Genomic DNA, 16,896 nt, shown 5'->3' on the forward strand with positions numbered 1-16,896 from the left:
TATGTCTAGACTAAGACCCAATGAAATTAGATGTTTTTTTACTGAAGACATCACAAAACATTCAACCTCTGGCACTGATGTTCAACTAAAATTTATCTTTGAAGAATTTCAACAAAGTTATGAAAAACTGAACCTAATATATAAGATTTCCAGAAATAAATTACTAGAAGAAAAACTAGAGTTCTGGAAACAACTGGTTGAGAATGGGCTACAAGACCATATTTTTTAGACATAACTAATAACCTTATTAATGGCACCACAAACATCTACAATTCCTTCAAAACATGTACACATCCGACCTTGAAAACATGGTTACTGGTAGCCAAGGTGATATTTTAAGTTGCTGTGTTAATGTAGTGGACTGTGAGGGCTAACAGACGTCAGTAGTTCCACATGTTTGCTGAAAGGCTGCTGGGAGGAAGAGCTCTGGCCTCGCCACCAGTTTGGGCAGTGGTCCTGGTGGGTTGTTGACTGGCCCGCAGGCTTCCATGCTCACGGTGGGTCAGCCGCGAGAGACTACCTGAAGACTGGAGTCACAGCTTGATGCCTGCGTGCCACACAAGAAATGGAGGAGTCGGGCAAGAGAGGCAACAATCTTGAGCGGTAGTATGGGGGCTGCTGAGGCGGGTGGGAAACACTAGGCTCTGGTAGCCTGCTCAGTGAGGAGGCAGCTGGCATTAAGGCCAATGAAGCTTGCACAGGCATGGTTGCCTCTCTCTGCTCCGCCCTTGGCTGCCTCCCCAGCCTAGCCTGGCCTGCCCCTGATCCTCTAGAGCCCCTGTGGAGTCCTGGGGTGCCCCCGAAGTCCTTGGAGCCCTGGTGGTCCCTCCCTCCACCCCTGCCTAGTTCCTCTGAGTGTCCCTGAGCATCAGTGGAGTATTCTCCGAGACCTGGTGCCTGGCTCTCTCTGACCAAATGATCAAATCTTAAATCTTATTCCTCCAAGTTCTGAGGGGGGAGCACCAAGGCATTCACACCACATTTGACACCAGAACGGACCAGCTGCATATCACACGAAACAAGCACTCATCCTGGTGCCTAACAAACTGCGTGCTCGAGCTCCCCCTCCTCAAAGTTACAAACAGCATGGAAGTCTCCTCCTGGGGGTGTTGGGACACAGTACGGGAGAGCGGTTTAATCCTCCAAAAAACAGAAGACCAATATTGGGCACCTTAAAGCTGCATCTGAACCAGACACTATAGCTGTACAATTTGCACAATTGCACAATCTCAACATCAATGCTATCCTCAATTCAGCAGTCAATCAGCAGCAAAACAGCAGACTACTGGTGCAGCGTACTTGTGCTCCCCCCACCCCACAACTGCAGGGTCTCAAGACTGGGGAGAGTGGTGGTGCTCTTGAGTTTGAATATCTTTTAATAACATTTCGCCACCATGCCTGAAAGGAAAGTTCTTCCCTTCAAAAAATTTGAGAATCCTCACTGGACAAGTCCCCTTCCCACCAGGTCTCCTCGCTTCTGGAGTTAGATCTCACCTACAGTCCGCCTAACAAACTCACAAAAGAAGGAATTGAGGTGCATGACCAAGATGGTATAATAAATAATAAAAACAGCAACAGCCACAATCTCTGAGGCTAATACAGCACAGAGGTTCGGTGTAAGCACAAAGAGGCCTTCCTATCCAGGTCCAGCACAGGGGTAGATTAACGATTACATCCACAAGGCCCTGCAGACAGCTTTTTTTTTACCTGCCTCACAAGGTCCAGAAGAGCTACTGTCCCCAGACACACAGTGAAATCTACATAGATCAAATTCCTGTCCAAGACTACAAGGGGGGGAACCAGAGCAGCGAATGGACCTGTCTACCTGCCCTGCTGCCCAGCCGAATTAGACTTACCCCCGAGGGGGATGAACAATCCAGAGACATTATTTCTTTGGCCCAGCGGGTCTCACGCAATGGGGGCTCTGTTGGAGACGCTCTCCCTACCACAGCCCGCCCACACGCAGTACTGGTGAAAGTGCAAGTTCACAACTGGAAGCCAACGTCTCCCTCTCTGACACTGCTGCCTGGGTCGAGCAATCGGCCAGCGGCTAGCCCCACCCAACCTCTCTCAAAAACTTTGAGGAGGGAAAGTAGCTCACACCATGAGCTGGGGAACCTTTCGGATCACTTCAAGGCCACCTTGGGAGCCCAGATTGAAGAATCACTGGACTAACACCCCTTATTGAGAAAGGGTCCCAATATTAGATCCGAAAGTCCCATATTGATAAGGCCTTCAGGCTCTACCCCTATAGTGCCCTCCAGCCCGTTCCAGGCCTCTTTGTATTTTGCTTGATGCTTTTGGAAGATAATGTCCAGCGCCCTATTGTGGCAATCACAAACAAGCATTTTCAATGCAATGGGTCTTGCATTTGCTTGAGTTTGAGCTAGTGGTGCTGTAAATTCATAACTGGACTCTTCTTGCCACATACATTGGTCAACCCTGCCTCATTTGGTGTTTTCCTGCCACATAATTCCAGTGTCCCTGCATTTAACTAATGCGCTTCTATTTAGCTGTGTCCTCTCTCTCTGCAGCCAAAAATGAAAATGTTGCCATTTATCCTAATTTAAATATGCCATGCCAATTCAAATAGAACACAACTTTCACCACCCCACCTTCAGAGTTGCCGGCTGGCTAACACAATTTCCAAAACAAGACAGCCATGGAGGAGTAATGAGAGAAATAAACTAGAAGGGTCCATGTGTTCAAACAGTCATAGTGTAATAAGAATGTTAAGTTGGCCTGAATCATTGTCATAATTGCAAAAAGGAGAGATTAATAAAACATATACAATTATCATATAAACTCAATAAAAACCTTTATCAGAAATAAATGTTTGGCATTAGACTGTAATGCTCAGAACAGCTCCTAGAGGATACCACAGTGAAAATAGCATTTGTAAGAAACATGGCCATGTTACCATATAGTTAGCCCCTAGAGAGCATAAGCACATGAAAAGAAAACGACATTGCAGCGTAACCATGTATGAGGGCGTAGTGCATTACAAGTTTTAAGGGCTAGCAGGCCTACTGCAATGATATTACCAACAAGACCCTTAAAACACAAACTTCTCTCAGCTGTAAAACAAAAGTTCAAGCCATGAGAGAGGCTAAAAAGACATTGAATGGAGGGAGGGGTTCTTATTTTGGGGTCCCCACTAACCTAGTGAGGGGACCCCAGAGATGATCTAGACGGAAAGAGCAGGTTGTGGTGAACTTTTTAAAGGTGGCCCCATTGTCCTAGGACCACCACAGGTTGAGTTATGAGCACAAATGTTTTGTAAAAGAATGTTCTGCAAAACATTATGGGATGACTGAGTGCTGCAAATATTGTAGTATGTTGACTGTAATGCTCAGAACAGCCCCTATTAACCACAATTAAAATAATATTTGTAAGAAACATGGACATGTACCCACATAATTAGCCCATATAGAGCATCTCCACATGTAAATAGAATGGCACAAAGTAATGTAATGTAACCATATAGTTGACCTCTAGAGGGCATAGTGCCTTACACATTTTCAGGGCTAGCAGGCATTCTGCAATACTAAGGCCCTTAGAACACAAACTACTCCAAGCTGTAAAACAAATGTTCCAGACATAACAGAGCTTAAAGAGGGACTGAATGGTGGGAGGGGTTATTATTTTCATGTCCCCTCTAACCTAGTGTGGCGACCCAGAGATAACCTAAAAAGAAAGTGTGGGTCATGCTCAACGTTTAGGTGGTGGTCCCGCTGTCCTAGGACCACCACAGGCTGAGTTATGGGGAAAAGTGCTTTAAAAAGAATACTTGGAAAGCATTATGGGGCAACTTTTCCAGAATACAGTATTGGCTCTCCCACTCTGCTGGGAGAGCCACGTTGAGGATTTCAGTTTTTTATTTTTTAGTAAAGCATTTATCAATTATAAGTAATTTTGGGAAAGCTATGGAACGTGAAGGGGACAGCCCAAAGAAATGACTCTGATTAGGTAACAGTGTGAACAATGTGACCAGCGCTCCAATACCACAGATGGAGTTTGCGCTGTTGGTGCTGTGAGGGCCATGGCTGGCATGGAGCACGAAGGGGAGAGACAAAAGAGAAAAATAGTTCACCTACGCTGAAGAATATCAGCAATCGTGCAATTATCCATGTAATGTGGGTATCAAACTGCTAAAACGATCTGCACCAAAATATCCATACGTGCTACTGCTGTCTGAACCCCCCCCAGGCCACACAAGCGTCCATAGGGGAGCCTGGGTTGCCACCCATGACTGGCTTCTAGGCGAAACAAAAGTCACGAATTCCCTAGAAGTCTCATGCATCCATAACGCGTGAATAGTACTCCATGTGGCAAGAAATTACAACAACGGGTGGAGCCATTCAGGTAATTGTAATCACAGCACAATAAGGGTCTATCCTAGTCTACCTAGCCCTCACCAGATACCCCTATTGGTGCCCGGGCTCCCAATTACATCGTGGAATGTGGCCAGTCTAAGGACAATACTGACACGCAAACTTGCAATGGCACTCTTGAACAACAGGGACATAATCTGCCTGCAAGAAACATGGGTACTCACCCCCACAATGATAAATGGCTACTATGAGCTCTTCAAGCCAGCAATATGTGCAAACCAGCTCGGCCGGCTACCCGGAGGTCTCTCAATAGTCATTAAGCAAATGGTCAAGAGCACCGTAAGACCCCTGATTCAATCCTATTGGGCCATGCAAAGAGCACTAATCTACAAGTTAACACTGCAGGACACAAAGCCACCACTACTTCTGATAAATTGTTATCACAACCCACAGAAAGCTCACAAACTTAGGGCAACCACTGATCTTAGCAACTGCCTGGTAATTATTCTGCTCAAACACGCTACCTATGAAGTTGTGCTACTGGGGGACTGAAACATCAGGGGTCTGGAAAACTGTTGTAGCAGCTCGAGAACTGGCAGAGAAAAAGGTGTAATGATCGATTTCTTAAATACCTTCAAACTAATCTCAGCTGAGGAAACATTCAAAGCCAACGCTCCTAACTGTCAATTTATCCCCACTCTCAACTATTGACTATGTCTTCATGCCGGAACCTCTAATAAGTCAGCTCCTCAACCTGGAGATCCCGAAGAGTGTGAAAGGGACCACAATCTGTTGATCTTAACTCTGAATCTTAGAGCTGCTCCAGCGGCCAGGCTGCTAGCTGTGGGGTCCTTGACCAGAGTCGAAGAAACAAAGTTAGTGAGGAGGATCAAGTGGAGACCTACAGATGCCCCAACTGTGATAAACTGGTCACAAAACCCTAATGTCACTGGTTGGGCCCTTAGGCCCAATTGGACTGCTCTGACCACAGGATTTAACATCTACTCTGCAGCCCAGTGAGGCCTACATGAAACACCAGTGTGGGAAACCCTTTAAAGGGCCTAACCCGCACTACAATAAGGCGATTGTCTGTTCACAGAGAGCTCTATGATCCTCCCAGCAGCAACACAAGCTAATCCCTACTCTTAAATCTGCTAAAGAGATCACTAAGTTGCGGAAAGAACATAAAAACTTAGCTTGGGAAACCAAAAAAGCATTAGAAGACAAGCAATGGCTAAAGATACACAGGTTAATCCAGGAAAGAAGTCTAGCCCAGTTCTGGAACTTAGTTGATAAATTAAAATCTCCAACCATAGTCAGAAGCAATGGAGTCTCCAAAGAGGACTGGTTAGACCATGTAACTGCACTGTACTCTGGTCACAACAGTTACATCAGCTAACACAATCAGCCAGGGGCGCGCCATTCTGCCCACAAGGCCGCAGCAGGTCCTCACCACCCAAGGGCAAGTCATCGAAATTATCAAGGCAATGAAATGCAACAGGGTGCCAGGACCCAATGCTCACCCAGCAGGGATTTTCAAATGCGTCTGGAGGACTGGGCAAAGATTCTCACCCCTCCTCTTTTACCACACCTTCCTTTCACCCAAGATCCCAGACGCATGGAGGAGTTCCATTTTGAGCCTTATAGTCAAGAAAGGTGAACCCAAAAAGCCATCCAACTACCACCTAATTGCTCTACTGGCCCTAGAGGCCAAAGTATATGCACACCTTCTTCTTAAGCAGCTGGAGGCCTGGGTACAAGACAAGATTTTACCATTTTTTTCCCAGACAGGATTCTGTGCTGCAGCATCAACCATAGATAACATTGTCTCACTGGCTGTACTCAGCCAGCGAGCTGCCTCTTGCAAGCACCTACGGCTCCTCTGCTGGTTTGTTGATTATAGTGCTGCCTTCAATGAAGGGGATGGCCCCAGGTTATGAAGAAAGCTAACAACTTGGGGGATCCCTCCATACCTCTTGCAGGCCATTATCTCACTAAAATACATGGGTATGGCTAAAAACAGGGCCACTTATTGTTTCTTAAAACAAATCCTACAAAGGCGGCTTGAAGCAAGGCTATGTCCTTACCCCTCTGCTGTTTAACTTGCACACTGCAGACATGAGCAAAGCACTGGCGAACAACTGTCTGGCTCCTCCTCGCCTAGGCCAGTCATCGGTGCATATTTTGCAATATGCAGATGACAATGCCATAATGGACCACACAAGACGCTGAATGCAGCGAGCTCTGAGTAGCCTTCACAAATACAATGAACAAAACTATCTAATGGTACACCAGGACACAACCAAAGAGGTCATTTTTGGACAGCAAAGGAACAAGTAACTGCTAGCCTGACGCTTGGGTCCACTGACAATCAAATCGCATCAAAATACAACTACCTGGGGGTCTGGTTCTCAGACACTGCCAACCCCCCAGCCCACATGGCCTCCCTAAAGAAGAAACATATGGTCTTGCCTGTCTTAACAGAAAATTAAAAAGTCCATCCGCTGCTCCAATACTTTAAGTTATCAAGGCCACCCTTCTCCCTACCCTTCGTTACTGGCACTTCGCCTTCCCCGGCACCTGCTCATCCACCTTGGATCTGGCTCAGTCTTCAGGCCTTAGAAGTACGTTTCATCTTCCTAGATACTTGTGTAGATCCCTCATTCGTTTAGAATTTGTCTGACTCACCAAGGGTTAACCTGCGAAGCTGACTTTTTAAAAATACTATCTCCGGGTTCTGATGGCAACCGGGAACTCAATGAAGGCTCGCCTGAAGGGAATCTTTGAAAACCCATTGAATCCATGGTCCGAGCAACTCTAGTAGGCATTCCAAATTGAAGACTCACCTTCCTCAATGATTTCCATCCCTTTTGTGTCCTTAAAGAAGGGGATAAACCGGCAGCTGCTTTTACCTTTTTTTCAGCTAAAAATTGCTTCATTACACTCCTTGGACATCCTACTTTCTTTGACTTCCTCATACCTTGTAGGGAGACCGCAACACTACCGCGTGGCCTCAATCAACAGCCGGGTGCACATCAGCATCCTGTGCATGAGACTCCTCAGGCTACCCATAACAGACTTCAACCCCGCTTGGGCCAGCACAGGATACAGAGGGGCTTGCAGGCTGTGCAATGTCAAAAAAGAATCATGGCTGCGCCTTCTGTGCTGCTACCCCGCTCTGGATGCCAGACGGAGGTCCCTATTGAAACTAATATTTCTAGCAAAAGGGGGGCACATACTTGCCAGGGTGCCTCCTTGATTCTCCCAAATTGATACAACATCATTGGCTAGATGTGCCAAATATGTGAAGAAATTCAGGGTCCTCTTGTGTCCTCCTATGAAGAGTCTTAAATCCACCAACTAAAGTAAAAAACTCATAACAGATTTAGTCTAAGATCTAACTAACTCTAAGACCCAATTAATCCAATAGACTCAGGGGGTGGATCACCACACACAGCATTTTAGACACTGGTCACGGTCTATCTAGTGGCTCTATCACCTTGTAAACATTCTGTACTGCATTCGCTATTTGTGTGGCAGTTGGGTGACTAAGCCGGACTCCCCTATCTTGCCGTAGTAGGTCCGACTGTCATTCTAACCAGCTTTGAACACAATGTATTTCAGGTTTTACGTTTCTCGTAGCAATTGTTTGTTATGGATTTTATTAATTAAACAATATAATTGACATTGACAGTGTTAATGTAATAAATATTTTGGTGACAAACTCTCCATTCAAGAAAGATACATTTGATGGCACACCTCAGTAATATTGTTAAGATTCTCTTCTGCATATTCCTTGCTCCAGAGTGGGACAAAGGAACTTGGCATCCACTGTATCCCCTACCCACTGATCCTACCACATCTTAATGTGTGTGGGGCACAGAACTGGATGCTGTGAAAGAAACTGCTGATAAACATTCTGTATGCATGTCTGCCATATCTCCAATTCAAGTTTTATCAATATATAAAAATGTGATGAGAATGACAAACTCAATCTTAAATTACTGTAAAGTAAGGATACTGGTATTTCAATCAGACACAAACATTAATTGCTGAATACTACCAATAAATAAAATTACACCTCTACCATGGAAACCCAGATGGCTAATACATATGGTGCAGTACGGCTTCATAAGACCTCTGGACCTATCAGAATTCCTTGCCCCAATCACTCAAGTCATTTATTACAAACCGAGGATTCACTCCAACTTGATTCCAATTAAAAATGTGTTACATAGGAATCAAACCACTTACAATTGGATAGTACTCCATGACTAATAAATATTCCATACGCCCATCAGCAGTAAGCCTCTCATCTCCTACAATGAAATGGGCAATGTTGGCATGGTCCATCAACGGGGTTCGATATATATTTCTTTCATTGATGAAGTTCTGGCGGTTGTTATAGGAAAACACTTTCACAGCTACAGGGCGCTCATCCAAAGATCCTTTATACACTGCTCCATATCGGCCGCGACCAATAAGCTGTTTGAAAGAATATATTTGTCACTACAATATAGTTAAAAAAACAACACAATCAATGTTATATGTTTGCATTTAAAACGGAGAAGCAAAAGGCCTAATGATGATGCTACACCCCAACTAGTCGCTCTTCCATAAGTGAATTATTTTCTGTAAATGTTGTTTGCCAAGCAGAGATTGAATAACAGTCATGGAATAAACGGTATTTCATCTACATGCACAGCATTCTCATACTCTACATAGATAGGAGTACAAACAGACACACCATTCAAAATATATTTATGATCTTATACTGTCATTTGGGAGAAATGATAAAGATCAAAAGATGAAGCTTAAATGGTTTGCAAATGTCATGGAAAACTAGAAATTTATATTACCTACATGCAAACATACCTTTACTGGTTTTCTGTCACACAAAACGTATGAGAGAGAGTAGTTTTAAAAGAGGGAGTTTGATGAAGCAAAAACTGTATGAATCCCTGGTTACAGATATCTGACAAAAGAGGCATAGCAATATTACACTACATCAACCACTGCTGTATACATACATATGACTTCGAGTACCAGCCTTCATCTCAAAATCTCCGAGTCACTATTAAAGGTGTATGTGATAAGGGAATGGCATAGTAGTAGCTTCTGCTTCTAATCTATGTTGCATAATTCAAATTAAACACTATACATAGTAAAACATCAGTAGAGGGACATTAACAGGGATGCAAACCGAGTTAGCCTCACTTTCTGTCAACCAGTACTATCATGCAGTATGCTCTCCACATTATATCAAGGCATAATAATTACCCTTGGAGCAAACCCTGCCCTTAAATCATCTTCTAATGTTCTGAGTTTTGAATAAAAGCCCTGTTAGGCTCTTGTTTAACAAGTAAAATATGGTATTTAATTTCATTATTTTAAGTTCTTACCTCCAACAATTTTAAGTTGTCCAAATCCAGTGAGGGTTCAGATGCTGCTGCCTCCATCATATCCATGCTGTGTAGCCCTTGCTTACGGTCTCCTGTGGGCAATAAAAGAAAGAAGACTTCAAAAAACAACAATACAATACTACTTTAGTTAGTTCAGTAATTCTAAGACACCACTGTCAAATTGAGCAAAGCAGCTCGCACAGTGTGCTCCACAAATCAATGAACGTCAAGGCACTCAACCCACCAAAGGATGACAAAGTAAATAGGGCTACATCACAAAGTCAGAGAAGTTTTGAAAAAGCATGTGAAACACAGGGTGGTTTTTAGTGATCTAGTGGTCCAACAGCTGAGTATTTCAGACCCATAGCCTTCAGTGGGAAGCAGACTTCGCCCTCACAATAATACAGTTTGTAGACTAGTGTACATTTCTTGCCCAGTGTTAACAAATCAGCCACAGGTGATCACACACAGCCTTACCTACTACATACATGAACTGCTAAATGGCAGCAATGGAGTACTAGCAGCAAAGGTGGGAATGCTCTCTTACAGCTTTTTACCCCCAGGAACAATTCTATTTGTTATTTCTGGATTGCTTGCAATTTGTGCATGGAACTTCTGGACACTGTGAAACACAGTGTCATTCTGTAGTCAAACTGTGCATTAACTGTTGTGTCCATTACTATGAGCATGCTTTTTGTGTGTATGAAGCAGGAGAGAGCGATGTATCACCTCTGGATACACGATTTCCATAACACAGTGTCCCAAGAAAAAACAAGCACCTAGTAGTAACAGAAGGGTGAGTAGGGCAAAGGCATATTTATTGAGGCCTCTTTCAAGTATGCAGTATTCAATGCATAGTTAAGCTCCCACCCACAAAATGGCTGCACAGAGTGATGGAGTTTTAATATTCTTATTGTATTGTAGCATTTATTAACATGCATCTTTTCACAAGAGAATAGCAGAGAACTAACAATACAGTAATAGCATTTATATATTAGAACATGGCCCAGGAAAATAACTATCACATAACCATTAGAAATTAAGGATCCGACTTTTGGGGGCTAGTTATTAGTCAATTAGGTGATGAAAAGGGATGAGAATAGCTATGGTGGGTATACCTATAAATACAGATTAAATATTGAAGTCCAAAACAATTACTGGTAAACATTTAAAGCTGAAATTTTTGTTACTGAGTTTTACCGTATGATGGATTACACCTATTGTCACTTTTGTCATAAATGCACGAGGAAAGCCCATTCTCTTTATTTCTACTTCATACCTCCACACATCCTGTATCCAAAAAATGAAGCTGCAATCAAAATGGCTAACACAGAGACAGATCCCAATGCAATCACGATTATCTCCTCTTTGTGGAACCCACGAGATTGGCCTGAAACAAAGAAACAGATGTATCAATATTATGAAAGATTTGAATCTATGTCTCTTGTTTTAAGATGTCTTCATTATCCTGAAAGACGATCTATTTGGATAGGATCCCAGACCACGTGCAGTAAGTACATCTTATTCACGTACTATGTTGCACCTAAACTAGACACACTAGCCAACTACAGTATTTGCTATTAAATAAATATCAGCTGGATCAACGTGATGGCAACATTTGATACTGACATTAACATAGCTCAATGGAAGGCTTAACCATGAACGATGCATACAAAAACTTTCTAAAGAGCATTTATTTTCAAGCTCAAGGATAAAAGGGTACATAATCAGGAGTGGTCGGATTCAGCACAAACTCAACCAAGGCACCCCCTGCAAACAGTTAACAGTTCCTCAAAAAGAGTTTTTCCATTGCATCACGACATATCAGGTACATAACATATTTGTTTTTCATGATTCCCTTTTAGAAGCAATAGATCGCCCCCAGAAGGAGCATAGTAATTTTTAATAAAATGATTCCACCTTCAAACTTGCCTAATACAGGAGGAAGAAACTAAAAGCATCTTATATTTCTGTACAGTTAAAGTGTGATGTACAAACCTGACATTGGTTCCACTAAAAAAAAAAAAAAATGCTTTGCTTTGAACACTACTTCACACGTCATTTTTTTTTCTGTTAGTGTTACCGTCTGCGTTAAATAGCCCCACTCAACACTGCAACAAATCTATGCTTGCAGAATGTTTGCTTCTAGTTACCTTTCAGCATGAACCGACTCGCTCCAGCTTCAGACTTTAAAACCTTTTATTACAAATAGTGAAAGAATGCCTAATTTCTTTCTTTCACCTTACATCACCTACACGTGGTGGCTATCTAAAAACTCCATCTCCCTGTATTTTTAACACTTTAAAGTGATCATTAACAACAAGTGGTGCTGTGCAAAATCTCAAATCGTTCAAACAATCATGAATAAAATATTTTTACCAATGATCATTATACAAACGAATCGTCTGAACATCCATGTAGCTACTTTTTTTTTTTTAAACAATCAAGATTAAATAGGTGTGTCCAAGATAGCGTCCACGACAGACGTGTTGTGAAAAGCTCTGTATGCGGCCTGGGCAAACATCCTTTATGATATCTATCCCAAACCCAGCAGACTCCCATGAGTGGGCCCCGGACTGGCATTGGGAGTGGTGCCAGATTTGAACCCGGGTGACACTTAAGGAAGCACCCTGCGAAAAGGAAACGGGGGCCGCCTGTAGCACATGTAACAGGCCTCATGGATTTCAACAAAACCAAGAGAACATGGCCGTGGCCCACGCCCGGTGCTGAAGTGAGGGAAGTGGAAGCCACTCACGCGGATGACAGATGTGAGAGAACAGCTACCCGGATACCTGCGGAGGGCAAAGACTGGAGCTGACCGCAGGACAATGGGGCGCCGTAGACTCGCCGTTAGCAGCACAGCACAGCACAGCGGTCCGTTGTGTGAGGCGGCATGTAGATGGATAACTGAGGTGCAGGCTAGAGATTCTCAGTGGCCAGTGCCTGCAAGCAGCCAACCGTGGTGACACCAAACACTGACGAAGCCTTAGGGAAGCATGAGCGTGCCTGCGAGGGGCAGAAACAGCAACCTGAAACTACCAACTCTGTTGGCCTGGGGCACTCTGCCTTGGGCCTAGGAGAACTTGGCTTGACCTGAGGAGCCGCCAGATTTCCCCTCGATCCACAGGACTTTCTGAGCCATAGGTTGTCATAGGGGCCTAGGTATGACCGACGAACCCCAAGCCCGGTGCTGAGGCCCCAGTGACGTCAAATAATGGGGGCAGAGGCTCCGGTGTGAACTTGCAGTCATAACAGTGGCACAACTAGGTGGTCTCTGACCGTAATTGGTGCCTCCCTACTGCCTAGCCAAGTCAACACACATGAGGGTGAGGGGACAAGAAAAGCCTCCCACTCTCTCTCTCAGGTGATCACGAATCACTAGACCAGACAAGGAAGTGGAATATCTGAAAGTGCACCGACCAGGGTGAGCCCCCCCCCATACTCTCCCACCACCCACTGAGAACTATAACACTGGGGACAGGAGACCTAGCTAGCGACCTGAGCTGAGTACCAGGGGACATCATGCAAGCCAATACCCCTGAATGATGTGAATCCATGGCCCCACTACTAACCCGGTCAACAACAACCAGCACCGAAGGCACATACGAACTGTGGCACAGCAGATAGTGACCGTGATGAGCAGCCCATGCCTTTCAGTGAAGGTCAAACCCAAGGGTCCCAAGTCAATACCTATTTCGTCTAGAGACACAGCGGGATGTTTATGTCGTAATCATCAGGGCGTGACTCTTTAAGCCAGGGCTTGAGTCCACAGTGGAGAACCCCACAGGGCAATTTGAAAGGGTCCTCCAAGTGATAGAAGACACCAAAATGGTAATGGAAACAAAAATAGGCTCAGTCACCACACAGGTAAAACTGCTGCGAGCAGACCACAGAACGTACAGGACGACATGGAATGAATGCTAACCGCCCCAAGATTAAGGAGATGCACACTCAAATGCAAGAATTACAAGAAGAGGTGAAGAAGCTGCAGTGACGGGGGAAAGATGCGGAAGGTCGACTGAGGCGTAACTATATTTGATTCCTAAGGATACCAGAACTAGCACAAGGCCTGAAAATTGAATTTTATTTTTGGGGGAGAAGTGGCTAACAGAGATGGTTCTTGCTGATGGCTCCCCAAGTTCTTCTTGCTGAATGAGCACACTGATTGCATAGCTGGCCCCCTCTGCCGACGCTGCCCTGCACCCAGTCATACCCAGATACCCCCAATTACCAGATTAGCAGAAACCCTTTCACTGCATTAAGGTCAGCACATTGGCTGGATTCAGAATCTGATACCAACAGATCCGGGTCCTCAGAAGGAACCCAATGATGAAGCCCTCTCTTGACACCCAGACTGGCAGCCGACATCGTATGACATCTGAATCTGGACACTTGCTTGGCTCAATAAAGAGGTCAGACTGGAGATGAGGACGATGAGCGCCGGCAGGTGTGTCAGACGGTAATTAAGGGGCCTGCAACGGAGATGGCCACTCAGCCGAATTACATGCTCCTGCGTACCACATTGGGCATTATGCTAGCTCTAATGCTTATTTTTTTCAGTTTACTGTTAGTTATTGTTACTGGCATGGTGCATGAGATGCACCGTGCCTGGAGGCGGGGGGGGGGACTTTTGTAGGGGGATATCATTAATTAGGGTTGTAGCCCACACACAGTGCACCCCACAACTCCATGAAACATACCTACCACTCAACGCCAAAAGACATATCGGATAAGTGTCAGAGGGCAGTGTGGGCACAGAGGGGGCAATATAGCGACTATAAAAAAGGAAAAACGAACAAATACAATATCACATGATGGCACAATTACCCCTTCATTTACCATCATAACAGTAACATATGGGGTATTGTAACCCCTATACGCTGTCATACAGTGCGCACATATGTAAAACGCAGACCTATCCGCATTGCATTCTTGCAGGAAACACAACTAATGCAAGTGAAATTGCTCAAGCTTCGAAGAGATGCCGAGGACAGATAAATGCTACAAACTACTCAGCATATATACAGGCTCATACTAGGGACATATTTGAGAAAAAGCTAAAACACATCTTTCGAGTCTTTAAGCCACTTGCTATTTCCCCCTCAGATCACAGAGCCGGGAAGCTCCTCAGGGGGGCAGCTGCTGTGCTATACAAGTCTGTTTCATTCATTCATCATTCATACACTGGTGGAGTGTTGATATGGATAGCCCCGGGGTCTACTTTGTCATGGAAACATGTAAATCATGCCCGAGGGAGGATATATAGTAGAAGGATGGATGGATGGAGAACACTGACAACACTTTCGGACCTGGACACACAGTAGCCTTCATCAAGTACTATGCAACACTCTACACCGATCCCAACTCAAACACTGCCAAACCCATATGTGACTATGTCTGTAGAATCCAGACCCCAAACTTAATCCTTTGTAGTTGGTGTTGCCACTTCAGGCAGAGGAGATACATATGGCAATTCACTAAATGATGAGAAATATAACACCTGGGTTATACAGGCTTCCAACAGAATTCTATGCCATGTATAGTGCAAAGGTAGCCCCTAAACTACTTCAAGTGTACGAGGACGCGGTTGAGGCCAGCAGGCTACCAAATTCCATGCGAGGCATTGATAGTGGTGTTTCTTAAATCAGGAGGGGACCTGATTGATCTCAGGTTAATGCCCATAGTGGGAACCTTGGTCCACGAGGATAAGAATGGGTTCATCCCTGAGAGGATCACCTTTCTCAATATGCACCGAGTGCTGAGCTTGATGTGTGATGGCAAGGTGGCCCCTGTGGACTGTCTGGCAGTCTGCTTGGACATTGAGAAGACAGTTGACACATTCTGATGGCCGTACCTACTAGTGGTGATCAGAGAACTGTATTTCGGTTCGAATTTCCTAAGCTGGATCAAGATGCTTTGTAGACAGCCATCGGACAGAGTCAAGAAGGGACAGAGTATCTCACACAGCACGTCAAGGATGTCCCATTTTCACGTAGATATTTGCATTGGCCATGGAACCCCTAACTTGTAAGATTCGTGTCAGAGCTCAAGATTGGGGCACACAGGCAGTTGGCATGTTGCCTATTTATAAGCAGATGATGCATTAATGTACCTACTCAAAGCACCTGAATCCCTTCCCAGAATTAATGTAGACATTGGAGACATTCAGCGCCATATCTGGCCTAAAGGTGAATTGGAATAAGTTGGGTCTTTTCCCCATGAGACCCATACCGGACATAATGCAGGCATGGTGCTACAAACAAGGCAGATGTGGCACTATGTGCGTTTGAGTATCTGGGTATACACATATACCATGGTGAAGGTGACTTAATAAACAGCAAACTGGAAAGGGCACTTACATCAAACAAGCAGCTCATCCCCTTTTGGACAGCTGTTCCAACTGGGCTCGGTGGCAACTGCTAAATATGCTAATACTTCCCAGGATGTTATACTTCTTTGCTGCTCTGCAAAAAATTCTCCCTACCTCCTTTTTTAAGACCCTAAATGGAGCATTATCGGAGTTAATATGGGGAAAAGGTCATAAATGTGCTGAGCACTACAAGATATAATGCCCATTACGAAAGGGTGGCCTGGGAGCTCCTGGTTATGGGCTGTATTATGCAGTGGTGCAACTACATCAACGGCCGATAAGTTGACTAGGTGAGAGTTCCTGCACTGAACAGGCAACAGGGAAAGACAACTTTAGGGATGAAAGGATTTTGACGTGGCTAATGCCCAGACTGGAAGGACAGACGGTGATCCTGCTCTGACACCAGCGAGAAAATGTTGGCACAAGTACCCCATATGCTCCACTAATAGAACAATGGGCAATTCCTGAACAAAGGAACACCCTACTGAGACATGCAGTGGTGCCATAGAGAAAGACTGGAGTAACCCAAATTGGAGACATATAGGCCAAGGGGAGATTTTGCGACTTACAAGAGATAAAAGACACATACGGCATCGGCTCAGGGCACTTAATCATATATAGTGCAAAACTCCACACAATTCAGATTTGGTGGGGGCAGAAGGAACCGCCGACGTCGGCACCCTTTCAAAGGATACTATCACACACCAAAGCGTGGAGAGCCATCATGGCTCTATACATCTTATTACACTCATCTAATCCCCAAAACTACATGGGAAACTGACCTAGGATA

The 16,896-nt window shown here is 44.6% G+C and overlaps 1 protein-coding gene across 2 annotated transcripts in view; it reads right to left on the minus strand.

Annotated features, from left to right (window-relative positions):
• BMPR2 (bone morphogenetic protein receptor type 2) overlaps window positions 1-16,896 on the minus strand; it is a 516,537-nt gene that overhangs the window by 168,194 nt on the left and 331,447 nt on the right. For both annotated transcript variants that reach the window (XM_069226041.1, XM_069226042.1), the window contains exons 4-6: window positions 11,016-11,126; window positions 9,737-9,828; window positions 8,589-8,819 (exon numbers count right to left, since the gene is read on the minus strand). In XM_069226041.1, coding sequence (XP_069082142.1) covers window positions 8,589-8,819; window positions 9,737-9,828; window positions 11,016-11,126 — 434 coding nt within the window. The remainder of the gene's footprint in view (window positions 1-8,588; window positions 8,820-9,736; window positions 9,829-11,015; window positions 11,127-16,896) is intronic.

Source organism: Pleurodeles waltl, chromosome 3_1 (genome assembly GCF_031143425.1).
Source record: "Pleurodeles waltl isolate 20211129_DDA chromosome 3_1, aPleWal1.hap1.20221129, whole genome shotgun sequence".
In the NCBI taxonomy this organism is placed as follows: Eukaryota; Metazoa; Chordata; class Amphibia; order Caudata; family Salamandridae; genus Pleurodeles; species Pleurodeles waltl.